The following is a 25,782-nucleotide window of genomic DNA, read 5'->3' as shown; positions in this document are numbered from 1 at the left end:
AGTGTCCGTTGCATTTTTTTACATTTTTTCAGTTGAATACTGTGTAATTTACAAAAATCGTTAACAGTGTTATCCATCCACTATCCATCCATATCTGTTAAAGCAAAAATCAAGACATGCTATTTGTAATGCTATTCCAGGTATTATTTTGGTAAATGTCTTTTAATCATAGTTTATTAAAACAAATATATTTTTATTTTATTTTTTTAATTTGCATAGATTTATAATTTTTTAGCTTACATTTAGGTATTTTTTTAAATGCAACATCCTAAATTACACCTAAACAGCTAGATGGAAACATCTACACCCATTTTTTTTTTCTACTTGTCACTCTTTACTGACAGTCTAACAGAAGTTACTCCCATAAAAGCCTCATTGGGCATTGGGGAAAAAAAAAGGTAGATACAAAACAGGATCATCCGTCCAGTGACAGCTCCAGCTGATGGTAAGCTCATTGGTCCAGTCTCTCCCTTTTTCCCCTCCCGCAGGCAGCGTAAGCCTCAGTCAGACCTGACCCTTCATTGTCATCCCTCTACATTATCTCAGCAGAGGGCCAATTAGGCATTAACCACATTATACACCCAGAGACCCCTCTTTAGCCACTGCCGGACTCAATAACACATTACCATAGAGGCTCTTTAATAGGAGAGGCTGTTAATTGTCAGGCGACATGAACAAAAAAAAAAAAACGTGCCCACTAGCATGAACTTGGGTGATGAGCCCTAAGTGACAGTGTCATTTAAAGGCAGACAGAGACTGGCACATCACGCATCAAAAAATGATTCATCGAATGATTCAGCGAGTGATTCACAAGCAGGATTTATGGGCTGCCATGATGACAGCGGCTGACTGGTAATGACAAACTGCTTTGTGATGGTAATGACAGACAAAATAGCTGCTGAATATTGAGCTTATGGGAACTACATATCAAAGCATTATCCATTTGGGGTGTGATTCTCTATTATTTGGTTTAATGGAGTGTCTGGACGATATTTATTGTTAATGATGGGAGTTTGATCACAGTGCTAGTCAACGTGGATACACAACAGTTGAAGTTAGATTTATTAGCCCTCCTGAATTATTAGCCTCCCTGTATATTTTTTTTTACCTCGATTCCTGTTTAACAGAAGGATTTTTTTCAGCACATTTCTAAACGTAATAGTTTTAACAAGTCATTTCTAATGACTGATTTTTATTTTTTAGCTTTGCAATGATGACAGTACATAACATTTTAATTAAGGAAACAGTGTTGTACGCACTCTACTGAAGACATCCATCAGTCTACATTTTTTAATTTAGTTTATTAAGCGCAAAGATTACTTTTAAAGCTATTTCTAAATTCAGTTCTAATTTCCATCAAACAAATAAATGAACAATAAGAATGAAGTGTGGTCAGAAAATTTAGTTATATCAAAACTCACGTCCTATTCTTATGCCACATATGATGATGCATTCGTTTCCAAGACCTGACAGATGGACAAATATAAACTTGTTTTTATTGAAACAAATATAAACATGCGTATAATAAATAATACTGCTAACAATAAGAACAATATTATAATAAAAATGTAAAAATGCATCTATAGACAATCGGAAAAAAAATGCTTAAGTGAGCTAATATTATTGACCTTAAAATGTTTTTTAAAAAACAAAAACGTCTTTTATTGAAACCGAAATAAAACAAATAAGACTTTCTCCAAAAGAAAAAAATGTATATTATAGAAAAATACTGTAAAAATGTGTTGCTCCTTTAATCATTGTTTGGAAAATATTTAAAAAAGAAAAAAGAAAAGAAAAAAACACGAGTGCTAATAATTTTGAAAACTGTGTATATGACTTTCTCATTGGTCCATTATGTGTGTGTGTGTGTGTTTTTTTTTTTTTTTTGTACAGAACACTGACTATATTTAAGAAGGATTGAAGTGGGATTAAAGAAACATATTCATTATGTTAAAGACAAGAAAATAAATAAATTCATTTATTAATGAAATGAATAAAAATCATATCCCAGCTGGTGAAAAGATCTTATGCCAAAAAAAAGTATGAAGCAAAATCATGACAAATATATCAATCTGCTCCACGCACTGTGAGAAGATCCAAATGTGAGTTGTGTGTTTTCAGCATAATCAATTAACTCTGACAAGGTTCTATTATGACTATTTTTCTTGACTAAAGGACATTTGTTTAGAAAATAATTACTCATTTAGAGAAACAGACTGGAGTCATACCTTTAAAGAGTGTGGCAAATTATCAGGATACAAATTGCATTTCGTTCAAGGGGGTCAATCTAGTGAAATAATTATTCTTTTAAATTAGGCAACACTAAAAAATCCTGTCTGCAAATATAAAACTGTTTCAGCCACTAGAGAAATCTAAGCTAAGTGGACAATATTGAGTCACTTTTCGGCATGCCCATTCAATGAAAATGATACAATAATATAACATCTGAATTATTTAGGTTTGCTTTTATTTATTTATTTATTTATTTATTTATTTATTTATTTATTTATTTATTTATTTATTTATTTATTTAGATATTTATTTATTTATTTATTTAGATATTTATTTATTTATTTAGATATTTATTTATTTATTTATTTATTTAGATATTTATTTATTTATAGATATTTATTTATTTATTTATTTATGTTTGCTTAAGTAATGTATTTTGTGTTCACCAAAGCAACATTTTTGCGAAGAATCAAAACAGTTGCACTTAATATTTATAATGAAAACTATGATAATTTGAATACTTAGGATATGAATGTGTACACTTTAATAGCTATAATATTGTTTATAGAAGTTTAATAGTTTTGTAGTATATTATATTGATACACAATATTCTACAAAACTATTAAAATGGAAACTAACTTAACTATTAAAACTGTAGTTTAAACGACATGTTGTTGTTTAAATACAATATGTTTTTACTTTTAAGCACTTTAAAGCAATTATACATAGTAATTACATATATTTCAAATACAAAATATAAATAAATAAAATAAACTACATATACGGAATAAGAATCGTTAGTGACAACTGTTGACCATACCAATAATGCACACGAGCAAGTCAGAATATTAGCAAAATGTGTGACACTGAAGAAGTAATTATGCCGATGATTCAGCTTTACTGTTTTTCTTGTATTTTTGATCAAATAAACATAACTTTGTTGAAAATACACTTAAAATACATCACATTTGCAATGTTTTTAAACAAGTACTATGTTTATACAAATGATCCATTTGTATTAGTCGGATTAACTATTAATATTATCAATCTATTAACGGTCTATTAAACACAAATACAACATTTAAATCCCCTATGTCCCCTCAGATAAGTGTTTACCATTATCGCAGCTAGCAGGGACTGTCTGTTCTCTTAGCAAATTTGCAAACACGTGAAGAGTTGAATGAACACTACACAATTTCATCACACCTAAGCACTTTGGTCAGGAGGCCTCAGCTGCGGTTCACCTAAAGAAGCTCTCGGTGGAGATGGAGTTGCATAGAAAGTCAAATCAATAAGTCTTTAGCCACAGGGCAGGGGCCGGCTGGGGAATGGGGCTGAAAAGCAAAGGTTTCAGGAACTATGGTTTTTTTTGTTTTTCAAGTGCACAATAATGAAAAAAAGTGTCATTACGTGTGTCTGGAAGCTGCAGACTTTCATGAACGTGCTTAAAACAGTTTGCTTATAATGAGGATATAAGTAATAATGTTGTATCTATCTATCTATCTATCTATCTATCTATCTATCTATCTATCTATCTATCTATCTATCTATCTATCTATCTATCTATCTATCTATCTATCTGTCTGTCTGTCTGTCTGTCTGTCTGTCTGTCTGTCTGTCTGTCTGTCTGTCTGTCTGTCTGTCTGTCTGCCTGTCTGTCTGTCTGTCTGTCTGTCTGTCTGTCTACCTCTCTGTTAGGCTTGGGCGCTAATACGGTAATACAGTATACCGCGTGATCTAAAAATAGCAAGAGTCAGTTTCAATACCATTATAACGCCATAAAAACAATGCACTTAAATAGGAGACAAACATTAAGTAATACATATTATTTATTTATTGCTTAAAATTGCGTATGCGTGATTGTCATCACGGGACAGTGTGGAGAGGAGAGAGAGAGAGGTGAGGTAAGATGGCGAGTCGAGCACCAAGTGACCTGCAGTAAAATAAAATAGGGAGGAGGTTTGACGGTATCATAATTTGGATAGCACCCAAGCCTTCTCTCTGTCTGTCTGTCTGTCTGTCTGTCAACACAAAATATAGATGAATGAATGGATTAGTCTGTCCGTGCATCCATCCATCTAAATGTTGTGTTGTCTGTCCATCTGTCTGTCCGCACACCTGTCCGTCCATTCAACCATAAAAACAACCAAGTAAAACTTATTTTGAGCTTCTCCTGAACAAATTTATTGACTGAAATGAAACTAATAATACCTGACTTAAAAAAAAACATTTATATAAATAAATTAAAGTCATAAAAACGCAAAATTTTGTCGTGATATTATATTTATGAATACAAGAGTATATATATATATATACACACACAATAACAACGTATATAAATTTTATAGGATTCTAAGGTTCTCACGTAAATATCGACTTGAGCCATATAATCTTCTGCTCACATGAGGGCAATAAAAATTATGGATAAAAAAAGAGCACAAAAAATAAGTTCAATTATGTGTAATGAATTTAAAATTAATCAGACATATACAATAAACAAGCAAAAATATTAAAATACATTTCACATTAACACTATTTGTTTAAAAATATGTCCAATTAAAGTGAAACAAAATTCTATATTGAAACATACAAGCAGGGGCACTCTTAGTGATTTGGGGGCCCTAAGCAATTCCAGGTATGGGGCCCTAGCATTGAAACTCAAAACATTCTCTTTCTCTATAGATATTTTTTTTCTCTCTAGATTTTTATTTTTATTTGAAGTTTTTAAAAATAAATTGTAGGTTAAAAAGTATTTAAATAAATATATTCAAATATCTAAAGTATTTTCATATATTTTAATATTTAAAGAAATCTTTATCTTCTTAATGTAAAATTAAATGCAATAAATTCACACATGAACAAGTTCACGAACAGTTAATTTGCCAATTTTGTGATTAGATTTTAATATGAATAAAATATATAAACACATAAACAAATTCAATTTACAACCAATCAAACTAATCTTGTCACCATTTTTCATAGAATTGCTGTTTGTGAATCGGCTGCCATTAATGTTCACTGGGAAATGTTATTTTATTTACACAATTCTTTTCTTAACAAGCTCACTGCAGCGCTCATCATTGAACAAGTGTTTCGGCCAGAAAGCAGGACCACGTATGTCGCTGCATTATATTGTTTGGACCCAGCTAAATAAGGTGCAAGACGTGTTTGATGTGATTTGTAGCTATTTTCAGTCCAGCGTAATTTTCAACAGTCATTTTGACGTTTCGCGCCACGTTGTTGAAATAGCAAATTCAGTTGCACCACTTTGTGGACTTATGCGTGTTCCAGTCTAAAAAGAAGGCATGTTACGGCGCATTGTTGGAGTGTTGCTATATTGAGGAACTGACATAGACTGCGCCATTGACCAACTAAAAGCTGGTCTAAAGTCCTGGACAGAGCACGTTATTTATGCGCCTATGCAGATCCAAAACGCTAACACATTGCTTAATACACACAGCATATACAGCAATACACAAATATCTTTACATATTGGTAGTGTCTTTGAAGCTTTCACACTTCGCGCATGTGCAGTACGGAAGGAAGGTTCCATTACTCATGGGGGCCCCCAGAGTTTACTAACGTTAAAATCTGAACAGTCATAGACAGATTTTACAACTTATGCTAGAAAATTTATCTTTAAAAAAGCTAAAGTTGAAGTCAGAATTATTAGCCCCCCTTTGATTTTTTTTTTTGTTTATTTTTTTTTTATATTTCCCAAATAATGATTAAGAGAGCAAGGAAATTTCCACAGCATGTCTGATAATATTTTTTTCTTCTAAAGAAAGTCTTTTTTGTTTTATTTTGGCTTGAATAAAAGCCGTTTTTATTTAACACCATTTTAAGGTCAAAGTCATTAGCCCCTTTTTTTTTTCGTTACCGTTACACAATAAGTTACCTAATTACCCTAACCTGCCCAATTAACCTAATTAACCTAGTTAAGCCTTTAAATGTCACTTTAAGCTGTATAGAAGTGTCTTGAAAAATATCTTGTCAAATATTATTTACTGTCATCATGGCAAAGATAAAATAAATCAGTTATTAGAAATGAGTCATTAAAACTATTATGTTTAGAAATTTGTTGAAAAAATCTCTCTGTTAAACGGAAATTGAGGCAAAAAATAAATAAACACGGGGGCTAATAATTCTGACTTCAACTTTGTATGATTATTATAGGCTTCTTGGCATTGGTCAAGGCCCCCTAAATCCATAAGGCCCTAAGCGGCTGCTTACCTCACTTATTGGTAAAGTCCGCCCCTGCATACAAGTGGCAAACAACTTGCTAAATTTGGTTAGTGGAAAAAGCTCAGATTCCTCAGTTACTTCTCATCTCTGAATCCTTGAGACGACAGAAAAAAACAGAAGTGTGATTATTCCCCTCATTGTTATGTTCCAACAACTCAAAGGTACCCCGCTTATTAATAAGAGCTAACAATCCCCAAGTGCCACAATGGGCCAATAAGCAGAAAGGAGGGCCACTCAGGGGGACTCATTGTTTCCACAAAGACCTCCACATTCCTTTGATGACTCACAATGTCCAAATGGCCCACCGACAGAAGTGACTCTTTCATTCTCATCTGAGAGGAGACCCGTGGAGTCGGGTCCTCAGGGAAATGGGTGACTCTTTTTTTTTCCTCATACCGACAGTCTATTATCCAAGACAGCAGAGATAGTACAAAAAAAAAAAAAAAGACCCGACGTTTCAAGGCTGGTCAGGAATAGTAGCTGTGTGCAGGTCTGCATGCAAATTTCTGCAGCAAGACCGAGGCGGATAGGTAGACCACAGGACTGCTAATCCAGAGCAGAGCCATTGATTGAACACGTCCCTAAATGCTGTGCTCTGCCTGGCAAGTGCGGCCATTTTAAGTATCATCAGGACAGGGCAAAGCAGGTATCCGTTATAATGGCAGGAGAGGGACTGTAGGCTTAAGCGCTTACAGTTGACTGGCTTACATTCATGGAATATGTGTTTTAAAAAAGGGTAACACTTAATATTAGTTAATGAAAATACCGTTGTTCTTGTTAACTCATGATGATTTACTAATGCTAACAAGCATGCATTTTGATGTTAATAATGTATTAATGGCGACACAGTGGCTTAATGGCTAGCACTGTCACCTAACAGTAAAAAGTTTGCTGGATTGAGTCCCGGCTGGGTCAGTTGGCATTTCTGTGTGGATATTTGCATGTTTTCCCAGTGTTTCTCTGGTTTCCCCCACAGTCCAAAGACATGCGCTATAGGTGAATTGAATAAACTAAATTGGCTGTAGTATATGTGTGTAAATGTGAGAGCGTATGGGTGTTTCCCAGTGCTGAATTGCGGCTGGAAGGGCAACCACTGTGTAAAACATATACTGGATAAGTTCATTCCGCTGGGGCAACCCCTAATAAATAAAGGGACTAAGCCGAAGGAAAATGAATGAATGGATTATTAATGTATAAGTAAATGTTGAACTCTGGTTAATAAATGCTGTATAAGTATTGTTCTTATTAGTTTGTGTTCGTAAATATATTAACCAATGAAACGGTATTGTAAAGTGTTACCTAAAATAGGAACTGGATCGTCTGAGAGGGAGTAAATTAACAAGGTATTTTCATTTTTGGGGTGAACAGTCCCTTAACAAAATGTGTAATAACTTTTTTCTATTCTATATATTCTTTTTTACCTGTTATAAACTGTACAGGTCAGAATAATTGTTTTATTCATAAATATCCACGTTATCCTAATAAACATTTTACTTTTTTAAAAAATTACATCATTCTTCTCATTTATAAGCCCCTTTCCTTGTGGGGACAGCAACAATGTTCTCACAAGGTACAAATTTACTGGCACTGTATCACTATACTTGTGGGGTCAAGGCAACACACTTGAAAATACATTTGGTCAAGGTAACACCTCCCACCCCTACGATTTATCCAAAGAGTGAGGTAAGTGGTCGCTTAGAGCCCCAGGAAATCTATGGGGACTCCAAAAAATACCTAGAAGTTATTTATAAATTATTTGGAATGGCATTTTGTAACATATTTTGTTTGGTAAATGTTGAATAAATACAATTTTACCCCAGTTATTAAAAGGTTAAATGTGACCCCATCCACCACCAATTATGGATTAGTCCAGTACTCAAACCAGATGAAGATTTAGTTTTAAAAACCAAATAATCTATTCAATAAGCTTAGTTATGAATTCATTTTAAGCAAACAAATACCTTCAAGTGTAATGATTGCATTACGATAAAAATGGAGAAAACAAGACTGAGTCATATTAGAAAAAGGCTGCTAGCAAACACAAAAAAAAAAAAAAAAAAAAAAAAAAACAAGGCGACGCAGTGGCGCAGTAGGTAGTGTTGTCGTCTTACAGCAAGAATGTCGCTGGCTTGATCCTCGGCTCATTTGGCATTTTTGTGTGGAGTTTGCATGTTCTCCCTGCGTTCGCATGGGTTTCCTCCGGGTGTTCCTGTTTCTCTCAAAGTCCAAAGACATGTGGTACTGATGAATTGGGTAGGCTAAATTGTCCGTAGTGTACGAGTGTGATGTGTGTGGATGTTTCCCAGAGATGGGTTGCAGCTGGAAGGGCATCTGCTGCGTAAACAAATGTGTTGTATAAGTTGGCGGTTCATTCCGCTGTGGCGACGCCGGATTAATAAAGGGACTAAGCCAACAAGAAAATGAATAAATTAATAAATTAATAAATACATATGAAGGGTGCATTTTACAGTAGGACTACTTGGTCCCGTGGTTGGAACTGCCTAGGGCTCCCAAATCCCTAAATGCACTCACTCATTACACACACTTTTACGTTCACTGGCTTAGATCCTCAGGAAAGAGGAATAAGGGGTTAAACAATTACAGATGCAGGAGTCATTAAAACGGAGCATAAAAGGATATTGATTAGAATTATAAACACGATGACAATGAGAATGATTTCAGGTCCATCTCTTCTATGTCATCTCTGTTAAGTATGGAAATGAAGATGAGTCATATCTATCAGGCAACCTACTTTTGAGATTTATCTCAGTGCTTTAAATTGCATGGGTGTAAGATATTACACAACTGTGTTTTGGACAATGAAATTATCATTTATTATTTAATCGGCAGTTAAAAAAAATCATTCTGGTACTTTGCCATTATATGTTAATTTTTTAATGCTTTATGATGTGCTTTTGCTTCGGTAATCAGGTTTAAAAGGAACATGAGTTGTATTTTTAAAGCAAATGAAAACACATTGTCCATCCAAAACTGAAAATCATACCAATTTGTAGATCTACAAGACGTGTTTCCTTCTTTTTTGTCTATATAATAAAAGTAAAGTCATATAACATATAACAAACATATACCAAAACAAAAATGAATAAAATGAAAACAGAAAATAAAACATAAAAATAAAATAAAGGAACATGAAATAAGGATTTGATATGTCCAGTTTCAGGCAATTTTGTTTATGTTTAGTAAACTTGAGTCCATTCACATATTAGACACACTTGCTTAATAGGTTGATTTGAGTAATGCAAAAATCCAATTAACCAGTCACATTGTAAAGTTGTATAGTATTTAACTGTAATATGAACTTTACTTGTTATGCAGTATGCTACTGTATTTTTAAAGTAGTATTGTGGAAATTACTCTATATTTTACAGTAAAGATATACTGTACTGGACTGAAAATACATATACATCAAGATAAATTGCGCTGTAAATGTAAATATAATATTTTTACTGTAATTGATTTACAGCGAACTGCTGCCAGTAAGACCAGACATTTCAAGGTTGGTCAGGAATAGTAGCACTTTTCAAAGAGCACTGAAAAATCATACTTAAGTACCACTACTTGCCTAAAACTGTAATGCAAGTAGAGTAAAAGCATCTGTAGTAAATTTTAATCAAAGTATGAGTAAAATGAAGTACTCAGGGGTATTGAGTATTACTTGGTTCTAAAGCTGATGCATTTACATGTAATTTATGGATGTGTGTAAACGAAACATTCTGTAGTGCATTTAGTTATTATTGCCCAGCAGGCACATGATGTCATAAGACGTTAATATTAGGTTAAATTTACTGTAAGTTGTATGGTCAGGTGACTAAAACGTATTGTCTAGCCAGCATCTAAGGCCAACATTATATTGATGTCCAAATAACAACGTCAAATGACTTTGATATTTGGTTGATTTTAGGTTGTGTTAAAAAGTGACCAAAATCCAACGCCTAGCCAACATCTTAAACCAATGTCATATTGACGCATGGTTCAGGATTGGTAGAGCTACGCATCGTTGAATTTGCTCTTCAGTGTTTGAACTCTCAGTAATGATTAAATCACACTGAACAGAGCTAAACTAAACTGAACTGAACTTAAACACTAAAACCTGAACCACACTGTTCCAATTACTATGACCATTTATGTGAAGCTGCTTTGACACAATCTACATTGTAAAAGCGCTATACAAATAAAGCTGAATTGAATTGAATTGAATTGAATTGACGTCAAACACTAACGTCAAATACTGACAACTAAAATCCAACATTTGAAAAACCTCATAGTGGTAACTTCCACACAATGTTAAGCTGTAACATAGGAAGACGTTGTTTTTTGATTTTACAAATGCTCTTCGGTACATATATTCTGTCTGGCACCCAAACAAAAAGCTAAATATTACCTACTTGGGGTTTAAGAAAGGGCCACCGTTACAGAGTGGCACCCGAAGAGGGGCATGAATTTGATTTGAACTTTGTTAATCACTGAAATATCACTGTAAAAAGTTTTTGATTGTGTGATGACTAGAATTTAGACTGGTAGTGTGTGCATTGTATATGTAAACAGACGTGATGTGTATTGACTTGCTAAAAGTGTTTGAAAATTTGTAAAATTAGTTTTTTGATTGATGTTGGATATCGACCTCGACCTGATGTTGGGTTCTGATGTCAACTCGATTTTCATTTCCAAACAAAATGCAATGTCCCTATGACGTTGGGAAACAACGTCAATCTGACGTCTTGTGCCAGCTGAGTGTTAAAGGCCATTTCGGTCATCATTCAGTAAACATCCGTAATGTTCTCTTCAGTGATATGCATCTAAACAGTCTCTGGGTCATTGCATGTAAAGCTTTTGGATATTTTCTTGGACACATTTAATGCTTCTAAACAGTTTGTTGAAATATTAAATTGCCCATGTCTTGCGATATTTACAGTAGGTATGATGTGATTTACCTTCTATGTGTGATTTGATTGGACCGGAATCACAGGACTGATTTTTCTAATCCCCATAGACAAGAAAAAAAGTAGTGACTGCAGCTTGAATGAAAGTAGTGGTTTAAAAGTACCGATACAGCAATAACATTTACTCTAGGTAAAGTAAAAGTACATATTTTTAAAACGACCTAGTAAATTACTACTCAATTACAGTAATCTGAGTATTTGTATTTAGTTACTTTACACCATTTCAAGTAAGCTACTGTAGATTCTACAGTAAATTCATAAGAGTGTAGACATGTGAACATAGTGAGAATTTGCTCAAAGTTTATTTTTATCTTCTCATTTAAGAGTAGAGCAAAACTTTGGGACCACTCTAGCCAAAATGTTTCAGAGTGACTATAAGGAATGACTCAGATCCTCACATTTTCTCATCGCTGTGTCAAGTCATTACTGGGCACCAAGTCATTAGCTGATGGTGCAGCCATTTATTACAACTAAAGACTGATGGGCAAGGTGGAGGAAAGACAGATCAGACTTCAGGATGGCCACGGTCGTGGGCTTTTTTCCCCCTTCCGCTTGTAGAGCTCAGCACATCCATATCTCTGTCAAATCTTTGCCTTGCATTTTGAGTACGAAGCTAGTAATAGATTTGAGACACTATTGAAACAACCGAAAATGGTTGTCTTATATAATAACCCGGAGAATAGAAAGTAAATATTTTGCTTCAGATGCAATGGGGTACAATGTGGATATGCTCATAACGGTTGCCTTCTTGTCAGCTTCTCTAAGATCTGTTGATTTTACCCCAAGAGCAAGCTGAGGCTGATCCAATACCCCAGTGTTTCTCTCAAGTCTATGTTGTGCAAAAAAAAAGCTTAGTGAGCTTTTTTTTTTCTCAAGGCGTAGGTGTTTTAGTTGCGAGTTAAGGTAATCTGAGTATATGCTGTTCACTTGCCCTTGTTTGCAGACTCCTGTGCCAATTAGCAGACTACGGAGACTACGTGTGGCATATTTTCACCATGAGATTAATTTGTATTTCACAGTATTCTAAGCAAAGGAAAAGGCTGATCTTAAAACGATGGCAGCTATCAGAGAGCAGGCCAAGCAACAGACACATGCTAGCTTCATGTACAGGATCGTCACAGCTCATTGTCCTTGAAAATTAATCGGAATGAAATGACAAGCCTGGGGACTGCAATCCGCGGTGTACTGCAACAAGGCTCCTGAGCAGAATATTTATGTAAGCTTGGCTAAGTGGCAACAGATGATATCTGTATTCCAACTGGATGGCAGGACTTGAAATGCCTGTGATAAACAAGCCCGGGCAGGCAGCATTATGAAATGTAAATGTATCGGTTGGGGTTTCGAACTAGGCCGATGAGGGCGTGTGAAGGTGGTGCTGGGGCGTGAGGGGGAGGAGAGGCAAGTTGTCTTGCCGGGGACTAAATGTGTACGACCAGCAAACTGCTATGACATATGGAGCGTGGTGCCGTTACATTGCTTGCCGCGCACATGCTCATTTTTCAACAGCTTAACAGCCTGAAAAGGCAATGCTTACACTACAATGCCATTTAGAACTCAGTCTGATGGTCCGATTGGAGTGTGGCAAAAAACACATTCATCTCGCTCAGAGACCGTATCAATATTGGTCTGGGATAGCTCTTCAGCTAGTGAGGGTAACCAGCCATTGGAACATAGTGGCATGATGCTATTTATCAAGTCTTAAAAAATAATCAATACTATACATTTAGATTGCTATCCTGTAGTTGCCATCCTGGGTTGGTCGGTTGTATATGAAGGAACTCTATAGTAGCAAATGTTATGGCAAAAAAGGCAACAAATAAAAAATACAAACTAATAAATAACAGTTTTTTAATCAAGGCTAAGTTTTGTACCCATGTGCCATGCCTAACAACAGATTAAATATTCACTAGTAAACAATGCATTCAACACATCAAAGCCACAAGGAATTGGCACACTGCTTAAGTTATTAGAAGGATGTTAATCAGCAATAATAAGCAAACCACGTATTAGTAACAGTAGATGGTGGCAGGAAGATGGTGCATTCCAATTCATTTTATTTAAGGAGGAAGGATTGGTGATGGGGGAGTGGGAGGGATGTAATGTTTCAGTTGTGTGTTTCATTTAAACCATAGTTTAAGCACAGCCTCTCTTAAATATCAAATTGTCTCAGGCACAGAGAAGAGAGAGAGAGTAGAAAAGAAAGAACGAGAGAGAGAGCATTGAAAAAAAAGGGCGAGCAAAAAAGCAGCAGGAGGAGGTGGAGGGAGGGTGGGAGAAAAAAAAGAGAGAGGGAGAGAGAGAGAGCCTGGTCTGAATTGTGAGTGGCTTACGACACTCAGTGAACAGAAGGTGTTTCTGCATGCACTGCCAGTGCACTAGTCTGCTGCAAGGGATTGAGCATCTCTCTCCTCCCCGTACACCGCGCCTGCCTTCAGCCTCAGCATCTACAGCCTCCGCAGACCACAGGAAATGAGCTTCATGCAAAGAAGAGCAAGCTGAAGATTCGAGTCTTACTTCAAACACTATCATCTCTGATCTTTGGATACTACTGCTCTATAAAGAACTTAAAAAAGGAAAGAACAAAAAAAAAAGAAAATAATTATGCAGATCACACAGCTTTAGCATGGGTATAATTGTGAAGAAGCGAGCACTTACAGAATGCCAACAAGCTTTACCAAATGTACATTGTGCAGGTCAGTGATCACTTTAGGTTATGGATGGTGATTTGCGACGACAGATCGGGAGTCTTTGACGAGAAGGGAGGAAAGAGAGGGAGAGGGAGAGTTTGGAGTGGATTATTCCCTCCTTCGTGCGTGTTTTTCCCCCGCTCATCTCTCCCACAGATCGGCGCAGCAGTCAATGCAGAGGAACGGCGGAGAGAGGACAGCGCTCATGCATGCAGCCCGGGAAACTTGCACTTCCTATCAGCCTGCTGAATGCCACTTGGATTCCTTCTCTTTTTGGCTCTTTCACACGAGGAGAACTAAGACATTGTAAGTCTGCCAGGATCTGGTGTCCGATGAAAAGGAGGGGGGGTTGAATTTGTACCACACTGGGGTCTTTTTTAGTTTCGCACATAATTAGTGTCGGCACAAAGGGATCAACTGAATAGAGGTTGTCAGCCTCTGGAAAGGGGTGAGTAGGCATCCTTTCATGTGCGATTGATTCTCGAGTAGAGCATTTTTTTTTTACCTCCCTGTCTCTCTTTTCCTTTCTCTGATCTAACATGAGCGAAGTGACTTGTCGTTTATTTGCCGCCGCTCTTCTCCTTTCGACGTGGCTGGATTTCTTGATTCTTTAAGTAACAAATCACCATCCATACTCTCTATAAATACATATCAAGACTTGGGGAGTAACAAATGACCAAATCCAGAATGACCAAGGTTTGAAAGATTCAATGGACTTTTTCTCTTTAACACTGCAGGATATTCATGCTAATGGATTTCCTTCTAATTGGTCTGTACCTAAAGTGGCCGCTAAGGAAGCCCCCTGGGCTGATACTGTGCTCCCTGGGCATTGTTCTGAAAATAGTTCCTTTGGTGGGGGGGAGCTGTCCGAGGCTGTGCCGATGCGACAACAAGCAGTTGTATTGTGAGGGACTCAACCTGACAGATATCCCCCAAAACCTGAGCAGCGCCATTGGTTTGTCCCTACGTGAGAATAACATCTCTGAGCTGCGGGAAGGGAACTTTGTGGGCCTGTCACAGCTTACCTGGCTCTACTTGGATCATAACAATATTGAGATTGTCGAGGAGAGTGCTTTTGAGAGGCTGCGAAGGATTAAAGAGCTGGATCTGAGCACCAACCGTATAGAAAGTCTGCCCAACGGGACCTTTAGACCTCTGCCCAATCTGCGAATACTGGATTTATCCTATAACAGACTTCAGTCCTTGGAGCCAGACCTTTTCCATGGCCTTAGGAAGCTTACCAATTTACATTTGCGCTACAATGCCCTTAAATTCATCCCTGTGCGGATTTTCCAGGATTGCAGGAGCATGCAATTCCTGGATCTGGGTTACAACCAGCTGCAGAGCCTGGCACGTAATTCATTTGCCGGACTCTTTAAGCTTACTGAGCTGCATCTGGAGCACAATGAGTTGGTGAAAGTCAACCTAGCCCATTTCCCCCGCCTCATATCCCTGCGGACTCTCTACATGAGAAACAATAAGGCCACCATAGTGGTCAACACCCTTGAGTGGACCTGGGACTACTTGGAGAAGATTGACTTCTCCAACAATGAGATCGAGTACATCGAGCCACATGTGTTTGAGAGCGTGCCCAAACTGAACACTCTCATGCTGGACTCTAATAAACTGACTTACATAGATCAACGGATTTTGGACTCATGGACATCACTGAGCAGCATCACACTGTCAGGGAATGACTGGGAATGCAGCAGGAATGTCTGTGCCTTGGCTTCCTGGCTTAGCAATTTCCAGGGACAACGTGACAGTGGCCTGTTGTGTGCCAACCCGGACATTGCACAGGGTGAGGACATTCTGGATGCTGTCTATGCTTTTCAGTTATGCGAGGACAATGTGGAAGCAACCACACAGACCTTCACTGTCACCAGAAACCGACCCAGAGGCTTCATATATGAGGGCCCAACAAAAAATCCCTACGACCTACAGGATATGGAGGGTGGGGAAGTGGTGACCAACTCCTTAACAGTGACCGCTTCTGCTGATGACCTGGAGAGCACCATGAAGATCCACAAAGTGGTGACAGGAACCATGGCCCTCATTTTCTCCTTTCTGATCATGGTCCTCATGCTCTATGTGTCGTGGAAATGTTTCCCAGCGGGTGTCAGGCAGTTGAGGCAGTGCTTCACCAGCCAGCGTCGCAAGCAGAAGCAGAAGCAGACCATGCAGCAGATGGCTACTACGTCTGCATCCGAGTACTACGTTGACTACAAACCCAACCATATTGATGGGGGACTTGTCATCATCAATGAGTATGGTTCTTGCAAGTGCCAGCAACAGGCATCTCGAGAGTGCGAAGTGTGATATTCCACCCATGTCAGTTTTTACAAATCAATGTATGGGTGGATATGGAACATACGTTAACTTGGCACCCAATTTTGCTGCTCTCAAAAGGAGCTACAGTTCTGGAGTGTGAGTGGACTACAAACATGGATTTAGTGCTGATTTCAACAGCCTCGTGGGGAAATCTGACTGTGAGACCCGTGCACTTGATGCAAAAGATGTGGAATGATTATGCTGACCAGTCCTGGCTTCTCTTGTGAAAAGTGGATATTTGAGCTTTAACGTGTCTTTCTACTTCAGGATATTCTAGAACTCTCTAAAGCTACCGAGGACATCAAGTACACCATGGTAACAAACATACGAACAGACACAATTGAAGTGGAAAACAACAAAACAAAGAAACCCTAAAAAAAATAAAAAAATTCAAGATTCTATGTAAAATATGTTAACAGCAGAAATGCAAGAGTGGGGATAAAAATGCAAGATGTTATCCTATTTCTTTTGTAATCTATGAAGAAAAAAAAAGGAAAATACAAATGTTTAAATAAATGAATTGCAATTCACAGTACTCATTATTGCAGGTGAGTTGAAGGGTTGCTTTTTTGTCTGTCATCATGGGGGAAAGATAAGCTCTGCAGTGTTGCAGGATGTAAATAAGCAGGGCTGTTGGGAGCGCTTCAGTTCATTTGAAATGTTAAGCCTCAGTCTAAGATTCCGATCTCCTCGTCTCTCCCCAAGATATAATCACTGTGCAAAGCTTGATTGCTATGGCTGTTGCAGTTGCCCCCGTTGTACCTATCCTAGATTAAGCAAACTAGCAAAAACAAAACAGGCTGACACGATTTGATCCGATCCCACATGATAAAGTCATTTGTGTGCTGTGCAAATAAACAAGACACGGAGTGTCTAAGACCTAATTCCTTCACTGCTTCCACAGAGAAAACATGCATCTCAACCTAGAGGTAAAAGTCAGTGTGAAAGAAGGCCTTATGCATTTAAATCTAAACGCATTGAATTATCCATGATGACTTTGTTTTGCTTTGGAAAGATTAGCGGGATTCTAGATGTATATTTCACTGATGGTTTCTGTTAATGTCACATTACTTTTAAAACGTGCCCTGTGGTCACCCGTTGTTTAGTGATCATCCTGATGGTTTGTCAGATCGTGTGTGTCCTGCATCAGTGGCGATTATGCTGGTGAAAGCACAGGGCCTCTGAGAGAAGGTACAGGCTGCTCCCTAGTGTTCACACCAGCAGTAGAGGAAGACGAGAAACCGCAGCAACAAGCCCGTGAATTTCTCTTGCCCAGGCTTTGTGTGTGTGTGTGTCTGTGTAAACGCCTGTTGCTTGTCTATATGCATTCTCTAAGCTCAGCTCAGGATTACTGCCACAGCGTAAAGAACCTAGACCGAATAACAAAAGCAGGCTGGTTATAAATACGAGAGATCTCACTTCGCATTAACTGTCGTCACTTCACTCACTCGGCTGTTATAATAATGAATTTGTTTAGTAAGCATAGGGGACGTGCCACTGTGAAGATGTGTGAGAATGTGCGTGTGTCTGAGCGCATGTATGTGTATGCATTTACATTTGACTATTTAAGTGAGTGTTTTTTTTTTGTGTCGTCTCCTGAAAATGGTGGAACTCAGCTTGTTCTGACCAGCTGCATGTGTGAAGTTATATTCATGTGTCATGTATGACTGGGACATGCCTTAAAGGGACAATGTAAGGCTGAGCAGATATTTTTACAATCAAATCGAAACAGTTTTATTATGGATTCCAAAGTCCCGTCCCCTCCTTTGAGTCATTTAATACTTGATATGAAACTGTTCTATTTTCAGCACTGTATTTGATGCGTATATGAAGCTAAGCCAAGCTAAACCAATAAAATGTACTCCTACTGTTGTAAATGATACACAATGTGACACGCTTCACCCTTTTCTGATTAATTTCTGACTTTTTTTTGCTGTTTATGCTTATATTTTTTGTCAGGTGACGTGACAAACATCTGACATTTCTCGGACTACAATGTTTTTCTATCCCCATTTTTGTTTCCTTTTGTTGAATGATACTGTTCATGACATATTTTTGAAGCAAATCCCTCAATATGTGCACTCCAACATGTGGTTGGGTTTTTAATGAATCCTCTGGAGAGTATTAAAAAATACGAAAACATCTCTATTTGACTGAGTGGCAGATTCCTAGCATCAACACTACAATGAAATGACAGCAGTTCCTTGTACTGCCAAAAAAAATTGCGAACGAAATTGTAGCTATTCATGATTCTACTTTTCAAAACAGGTGGTTGGGCTGAGAGAAACAAAAACATGTCTTTCACTAACAATAGCTGTTAACTGTACCAACGGCGAGGCAACAGGGGAAACAATGGAGCCGTAGAGCGAGCTGTTTGATTCCATTCATCCTTCTCTTCTCTAACACCAAACGAATCTAAGCCCTCCTCCAATCAAAGCACTTCTCTGGCCTATTTTTAGCCTCTCTTGCTTATTTTGAATCAATATTGCATGTTTGTCATTTCATCTCGCCGCTGCTGAGAGTTGTCTCGAATTCCCGTTTCCCTTAATTATCATTATTCTCTCTTTTTCCTCACGATGAATATTTGAAGTGGTGGGAGGTTTTGTTTAATCTGGATCTCTCTCCTCCTTCATATGCTACTTACAAACCCCTCGGCCCTCGAACTCAAACTGGAGACAATTAACTCTAATAATTAATACCGCTATTGATGAGGCTCAAGGAAAATCAATACGGATAGCTTTTAGCCAATTACAGACTTTCTTGCTCGCTACTTTTAGAGAGGAAGAAAAAAATAATCCGCTGGTGTTGACGGAGAGAAAAATAAAGGGGAGGCGGTCTGGGGGATATGCTTAATTTATACAACAATCTTTTATTGATATTTTGGCTAATTAGTGTGGGGAACACTTGGAAATATGCCCAGCACTATCAGAGAAAGAAGGACATCACTGGTTGATCACTAAAGTATAAGCTCAAGCAGTGAGAAAAGGGGTGAGCTCTCCAATCAGAGAGGAGGCCATGGTGCCAAGTGTTCAGGCAAGATATTAGCTTTTGACCTTGTTAGTCTGAGTGTGTGTGTGTGTGCGCGTATATGTGTGTGTGTGCACGAACAACATGCACATATTAGCTGAATATGAAGATCCCAAATAGTAGGGTTCTAGCATGTTTACAGATTTAGAGGTAGTGCTCTAAATAAAGCAAGATGACCAGACTAGGTATGGGATGATAACCGGTTTTAAGGTTTACAGCGGTTTGGACAAGGGAAGGCTTAAAATTCTTGGCTGTACCGTTCCTAAGGTATATGTAAGGGTTTTTTTAATGTATTTTTTAAAGAAAGCAGAAGTCAATGATTTAATTGAGCTAATTAGCCTTACATGTTTACTGTTCTAAGACATAAATGTTTTCTGAAATAAATTCTGCTGCATTCAATTGGGGGAAAAAAAGTTTAAAAAAAAAACATTTAAAAATAACTTATTTTAGAGAAATAACCACAATACCCTGATAGTGTAAAACCGTTGTATTTTATCCAAGGTTATCATACCTTCAGAAATGTATACCGGCCTATAAACCAGACATCACACATAACATGTAGAGTTAAAACAAATTCTAAATCTATCCATGCAGACTATCTGGGTAATGAATAGCAGATGAATCACATAGACTTATGCATGTAGAACAATAATGATTAAGATAATGGTTATTATCTTAATTTATTATAACAATAAATGGACAGCAAACACATATTAGCTGAATTAGTCGGGCTCTAGTATGCTTACAGATTTAAAGGTAGTGCTAAACAAAGAAAGATGACCAGACACCAAACATAACATGTAGAGTTAAAACAAATTCTCAATCCATCCATGCAGATCATCTTGGTAATGAATAGCAGATGATTCACATAGTCTTATGTGTGTATAATGATAATGATTAAGATAATGTTTATTATCTTAATTTATTATAGCAAAAAATAAACAAAATGGGCCTGGTATTTCAAAAATATGTTTAAATAAGCTGTAATAAATACATTTGCATGTCATCCTAGCTTTTGTTGGTGACATGTAGGCCCATACGTAATCTGCATGTGCAAATCTATTTATTGTGTAAATGTGTGTAAATTTATATTTATTCCATTTTTTCAGTAATATTAATATTATTTTAGTAGATATATTATATAAAACACTTGCTTTGTTTACCAAACAACTGAATCTAACTGGATTTGCATTGTAAACATTAACTAAAAACTAAAAGGTATTTTTAAATTTTTATTTTATAAATTAAGTTTTTAGTTATTCACAGATTTTTTTTTTTTAATTTTGTGTAGAAATAACAAAAATGTCTGCAGATTCTGTCTGGGCTTATGATAGGTATTAAATTGTCAGTCAGTCAGTCTTTATATATGTCCCATAGGCAATTTGATTGCAGCATACAAGTACTGTATATCACATATAATACTCAAAAACACATTATACAGTACAAATCTACCCTAAATTTATTTTACTAATAGGAGTTCTGTATCGAATACCTGAAAGGACAGGATAAAACTTGTGATGCATTTTATGGGAAATATCTGATAGAATACTCTGAGCTTTACTCAAAACTTGTCTATGGTATAACTGAGCCATAGTCATCCGTTTTCCTCCTAGGTTTACAATTTTCTCCAAACAACTCTTATTTTTCACACTTAGTGAATTAAACCAATAAAGCAAAGGAAAAGATATCAGTTACTGAATGTATGAACTGTAAAACATGCACATGAGTGATTTTTCTATATTAAAATATCTTAATTTATGTAAGGAGTACAATCTTTGCTGCCTCTTCTTGTACTGATCAAGTATATGAGTTCTGTTTTAGATTAAATTGTCATTTTTTTAATATTTTATTCAGTTTTAATATAGTTTTTATTAGATTTTGTTTGATATCATTACCATTTGGTTTTATGTTATTTCATTTACTGTATTTCATTTTGTTAATGCTTACATTCATTGCTTCAACTTGTGTTTAATTAGTTGAGTATATCAAATTAAAGCAAATTAATGTGGCAAGTAGCTTACATTTGTAATATTCAATATTATCTCATAATAAACATTTATTCACTGTATTCATTTATTAAAATAAATGAAATTTTATATATTAGTTTTAATGATACATTTTAGATTTGCCCAAAATACCCAATAAAATATAACCTTAACTGATTTATCAACAGCGATCCACATTAATCTGATATCTCTACGGTTTTGCTGCATGTAAACAACTGTTTCATTAGTGTTTTATTTCATATGTTCAGTTTTTAGTTAAGTTACTCCTGAACTCCTGAACTCCTGAATTTATTAAAATAAATACTTGTTTATATATTAGTTTTAATGATACGTTTCAGATTTGCCCAAAATACCCAATGAAAAAAAAAAAAAAACTTAATTGATTTATTGACAGCAATTCACATTAGCCTGACATCTCTACAATTTTGCTGCATGTAAACAATAACAGTTTCACTTGTGTTTTTTTTCATATCTACAGTTTTTAGTTATGACATTCCCAAAATCTTTCCATATAAATCTGCAGATTTTTTTGAGCAGAAATAGCAAAAAATGTCTACAGATTCTGTCTGGCCCTACTGATAGGAATTACATTGTATTATATTTTATTCAATTTTAATATAGTTTTTGTAAAATTTTGTTTATGAACATTAACATTTTATTTTATGTTATTTCATTTCCTGTATTTCATTCTGTTTATGCATACAGTACATTCATTGTTTCAAATTATGTTTAATTAGGGAAGTAAATCAAATTAAAGTAAATTAACATAGTGACTAGCTTACATTTGTAATAACATCTCAGTTTATAAACATTCATTCATTGTTTTTATCTATTAAAATAAATGGATTTTCTAGTTTTAATGATACGTTTCAGATTTGCCCAAAACACCCAACGAAGGCCAAACTTAAGTTGCTTATCAACATCGATTCACATTAATCTAATATCTCTACAATTTATTTTCTGTACAAAAACAACTGTTTCACTTGTGTCTCTTTAGATTCCTCCTTAGGAATCTTAAAAAGATTGCCTGCTTAAAAAAAAAAGCAACAATACATCAGAAAGAAATGTAACATCAACTGTGTGTAAAAACCGCAGGACATCTCAGTGCTGGGTATTAGCATTTACTGTCAAAACCCAGACCACGTCTCCAAGTTTCCTCGAGTATCAAACAAACAGATTGCATTTCATAAGAAATAACCGATGGATGGCTTGCGTTAATTCATAGAAGGTCGGCGATATGGGAAAACTACATTATGTGTCGCGCTATCAGCATACATAAAAATCCAGATATTTCATCAGAGCCTCTTGATAGAGCACCAGATGCTTAACAAATTAATTAACCTTGCTTGCTGTCTCTCAGTGTTGATTGAATGCCCCTGTGTGCCGTTCCCTGCCTCTGGTCTCGCATAATAAAACACCCACACATAAACAGATGCCCTGCCAAAATGCACAGCACTGACCGGGACTCTAGAAGTCAACATTAAGAATCTCCACAAGAATTGACTGTTGCTTCCCTCAGTGACTCATAAATGTATTCGAGTCGATACCGTACTTATTATTTGCCATATAAAGTTCCAGTAAAGAACTTGCTTCCATTGAAATAAGTGAGTAAACATAGACAAGATGACTTTATCATCCTCCAACTCATCGTTATAATTACCAACATCATCATAATCATTCTTGTATGTGCTTCTGCATCACTGGCATCACATTAACCGTCGCCGCAGGGGCATTGTGCCATTTTAAAATGTAAGCAAATCGTAACAAAAAAAGCTGTGTATAATAGATGTATATGGTGTCAGATAAGACTCATTTTCATGGTTTAGCTTTTAATGCTCATTTATACAGATATATACACTCCCACGACTTCATTTACAGATGAAGAGACAATGGAGTGAGTGGGAGAGAAGATGCATCGACATGGATTACAAAACAACACATGGAAGAAAAAAAAGTGAACATGTTGGTCATTATATTAATGGAAAAATAAAATGAATAAACGAGATGAAGTCAGATATCATGAGGCTGAACAGTAATGCTCAGGGATAAATGTTTAGTAACATCTGTCTCGTGTTTGTGGCTCTGCACTGGGCCGTACAGTGTTGGAACAATGCTGTTTGTTATTTTCTGCGAGTTAGCAGAAAGTTAGCACTGGGTCACACCTCGCCGTTCTCCGTTTATGCAGATATGTGAAAAAATATCTGAAATGTGAGAAAACAGTGGTACTTATTTGCTGACCCTGACTGTGACTTTTCCCAGAAACCCTTGAGAGACAGAGCTACCTGAGAGCGCGTTTGATGATATCCGTGTGAGAGAGAGAACAAGAGCAGTGAGAGTGTTGTAGAGATCAGGGCATATTAATGCTTTGAAGTCTGCATCTGTAGTATATTTACTGCAGGTAAAGCTACAGTGGACGGTTTATGGTACAATGAAGAGGACTATTTATGAGGACTAAAATATTAAAAACTATTAAAACGTTTCAATTTTTAAGTAATAGCTAAAAGCTTTAAATGTGTTGAGACTGTCAATTTACATCATTTATAAAATGATCTTCTTTGTGTACACTACAAACCATGAAGAACCACTGATTCACAAAAAATCCTTAAAAATCCTTAAAGAATCATTTAAGAATCCTTTAAAAATCCTTAAACCTTATTTAAAAATCAGATGAATGTTGCAAAGCATCTTGTATAAAAATCTATAGACTTTTTAAATGAAATGAAATTAAATTTAATTTAATTTTCAATCAATAGACATTTTCACAAGATGCATATCAACATTCATTTGATTCTTAAACACCTTGACAGTTTTTAATATTAATATTAAAACATATTTACATCTTTAAAGCGATCTTTTAAGGCCATGCTTGCATTAAAAAGATGGCATTAAAAACAATGTAAAAATATTTAAATCAATAAAACATAGTTAACAATTATTCAAGGTGTTTCTAATGAGGCGTCTAAGGGCGTAACTGTAACATTTTGACATTTTTTTCTCTTCTGGTTGCTTTTATCTGTTTCACACATTTTCTTATATTTTCCCTCATTTAAAAGTGGTGAAAACACTATAGTTTTTGTCTTTTTTTTTTTTTTTTTTGTATCTAAGGTAAATTTGTATTTGTGGTAGTTTCCCCATTGACTGTTCTCTGGGTTTACAAAACTATGATGACTTCGATTGCTGAGAAACACAGAAATGTGAAAAGGGTCTATATGCCTTTGTTATGGAGCCAGATCAGTCTCAAAAATAATACATTTACATAATCAATTTATAAGTTCAAAACATAATTTAAAAATCCACAAAACTAATTAGTGAATTCAAAACAGGATTCAAAAATACACAAATCCAATTTGGAGAAATAAAAACATGATTCAAAAATACACAAATACAATTCGTAAATTCAAAACACGATTCAAGAATACACAAATCTGATTTTTAGTTGTGAATTGTGTGTTGTCTTTATGAATTGTGTTTTGAATTTAAAAATTGCATTTTTTATGTGAATTGTGAATTTATATATATATATATATATATATATATATATATATATATATATATAATTTTTTTTTTACTAATTTAGCTCCATACTGTTTTAGTATTTGACAGTCAAAACAGAAATGGCAGACTTTATGAATGAAATAAATCCAGGCATGTGGTATTTCTTTTAAAAAAATATATTGCTACATAACTTCTGGTCAGAATTATAAATAAATAAATACCCCAAGTAATGCCACACATATTTCCGTACTTAAGAAACACTATGTTTGTTAATGCTAATTTGTTGAGTGTCTTAATCTAGGAATTCTCATCTGGTCTCACAGCCTTAAAGGGGACCTATTATGCAAAAATTACTTGTACATGGTGTATGAACACTGATGTGTGCCCACAGTGTGTGTAAACAACCAGCCTATAATAGCAAAATCCACCCACTCCTTTTTATAATCCCCATAAATCAGATGCAGTGTCTGAAATGCGCTGTTCCAGATTTCCCACATCAATGACATCACAAGCCCTGCCCATAAGGGTTGAATAGCTGATTTTTTTTAGCATATGTCAGTAACAATAACCACATTCTTGTAAGAAAAATATTCTAATTAAGCTACTTACATAATTTTCTATCATTAATTTGTAGTTGCAGTATACTACAATTCTATTGTATATATACATATACATGTTTATCTTAACATACATAAACAACTGTGTTCATGTGAACTTTGTGGTGTTTATATATATATATATATATATATATATATATATATATATATATATATATATATATATATATATATATATATA

General features: G+C 35.7%; 2 protein-coding genes across 5 annotated transcripts in view; one reads left to right on the top strand and one right to left on the bottom strand.

Annotated features, from left to right (window-relative positions):
• Window positions 1-25,782, bottom strand: part of ctnna2 (catenin (cadherin-associated protein), alpha 2) — an 814,561-nt gene that overhangs the window by 243,082 nt on the left and 545,697 nt on the right. The gene's annotated exons all lie outside the window — the stretch shown is intronic.
• lrrtm1 (leucine rich repeat transmembrane neuronal 1) lies at window positions 13,776-18,602 on the top strand. Its single transcript, XM_005160082.5, has one exon. It carries the CDS (start codon window positions 14,870-14,872, stop codon window positions 16,442-16,444), a length of 1,575 nt encoding a protein of 524 aa, XP_005160139.1. The 5' UTR covers window positions 13,776-14,869; the 3' UTR covers window positions 16,445-18,602.

The sequence above is a fragment of the Danio rerio genome, chromosome 1 (genome assembly GCF_049306965.1).
Source record: "Danio rerio strain Tuebingen ecotype United States chromosome 1, GRCz12tu, whole genome shotgun sequence".
Classification (NCBI taxonomy): Eukaryota; Metazoa; Chordata; class Actinopteri; order Cypriniformes; family Danionidae; genus Danio; species Danio rerio.
The sequence above is the reverse complement of the archived record's forward strand: the minus strand, read 5'-3'. Positions and strand labels throughout refer to the sequence as shown.

What these genes read in the sequence shown, in the direction of transcription:
- lrrtm1 (XM_005160082.5), top strand. Translation starts at nt 14,870, where the DNA reads ATGCTAATGGATTTCCTTCTAATTGGTCTGTACCTAAAGTGGCCGCTA.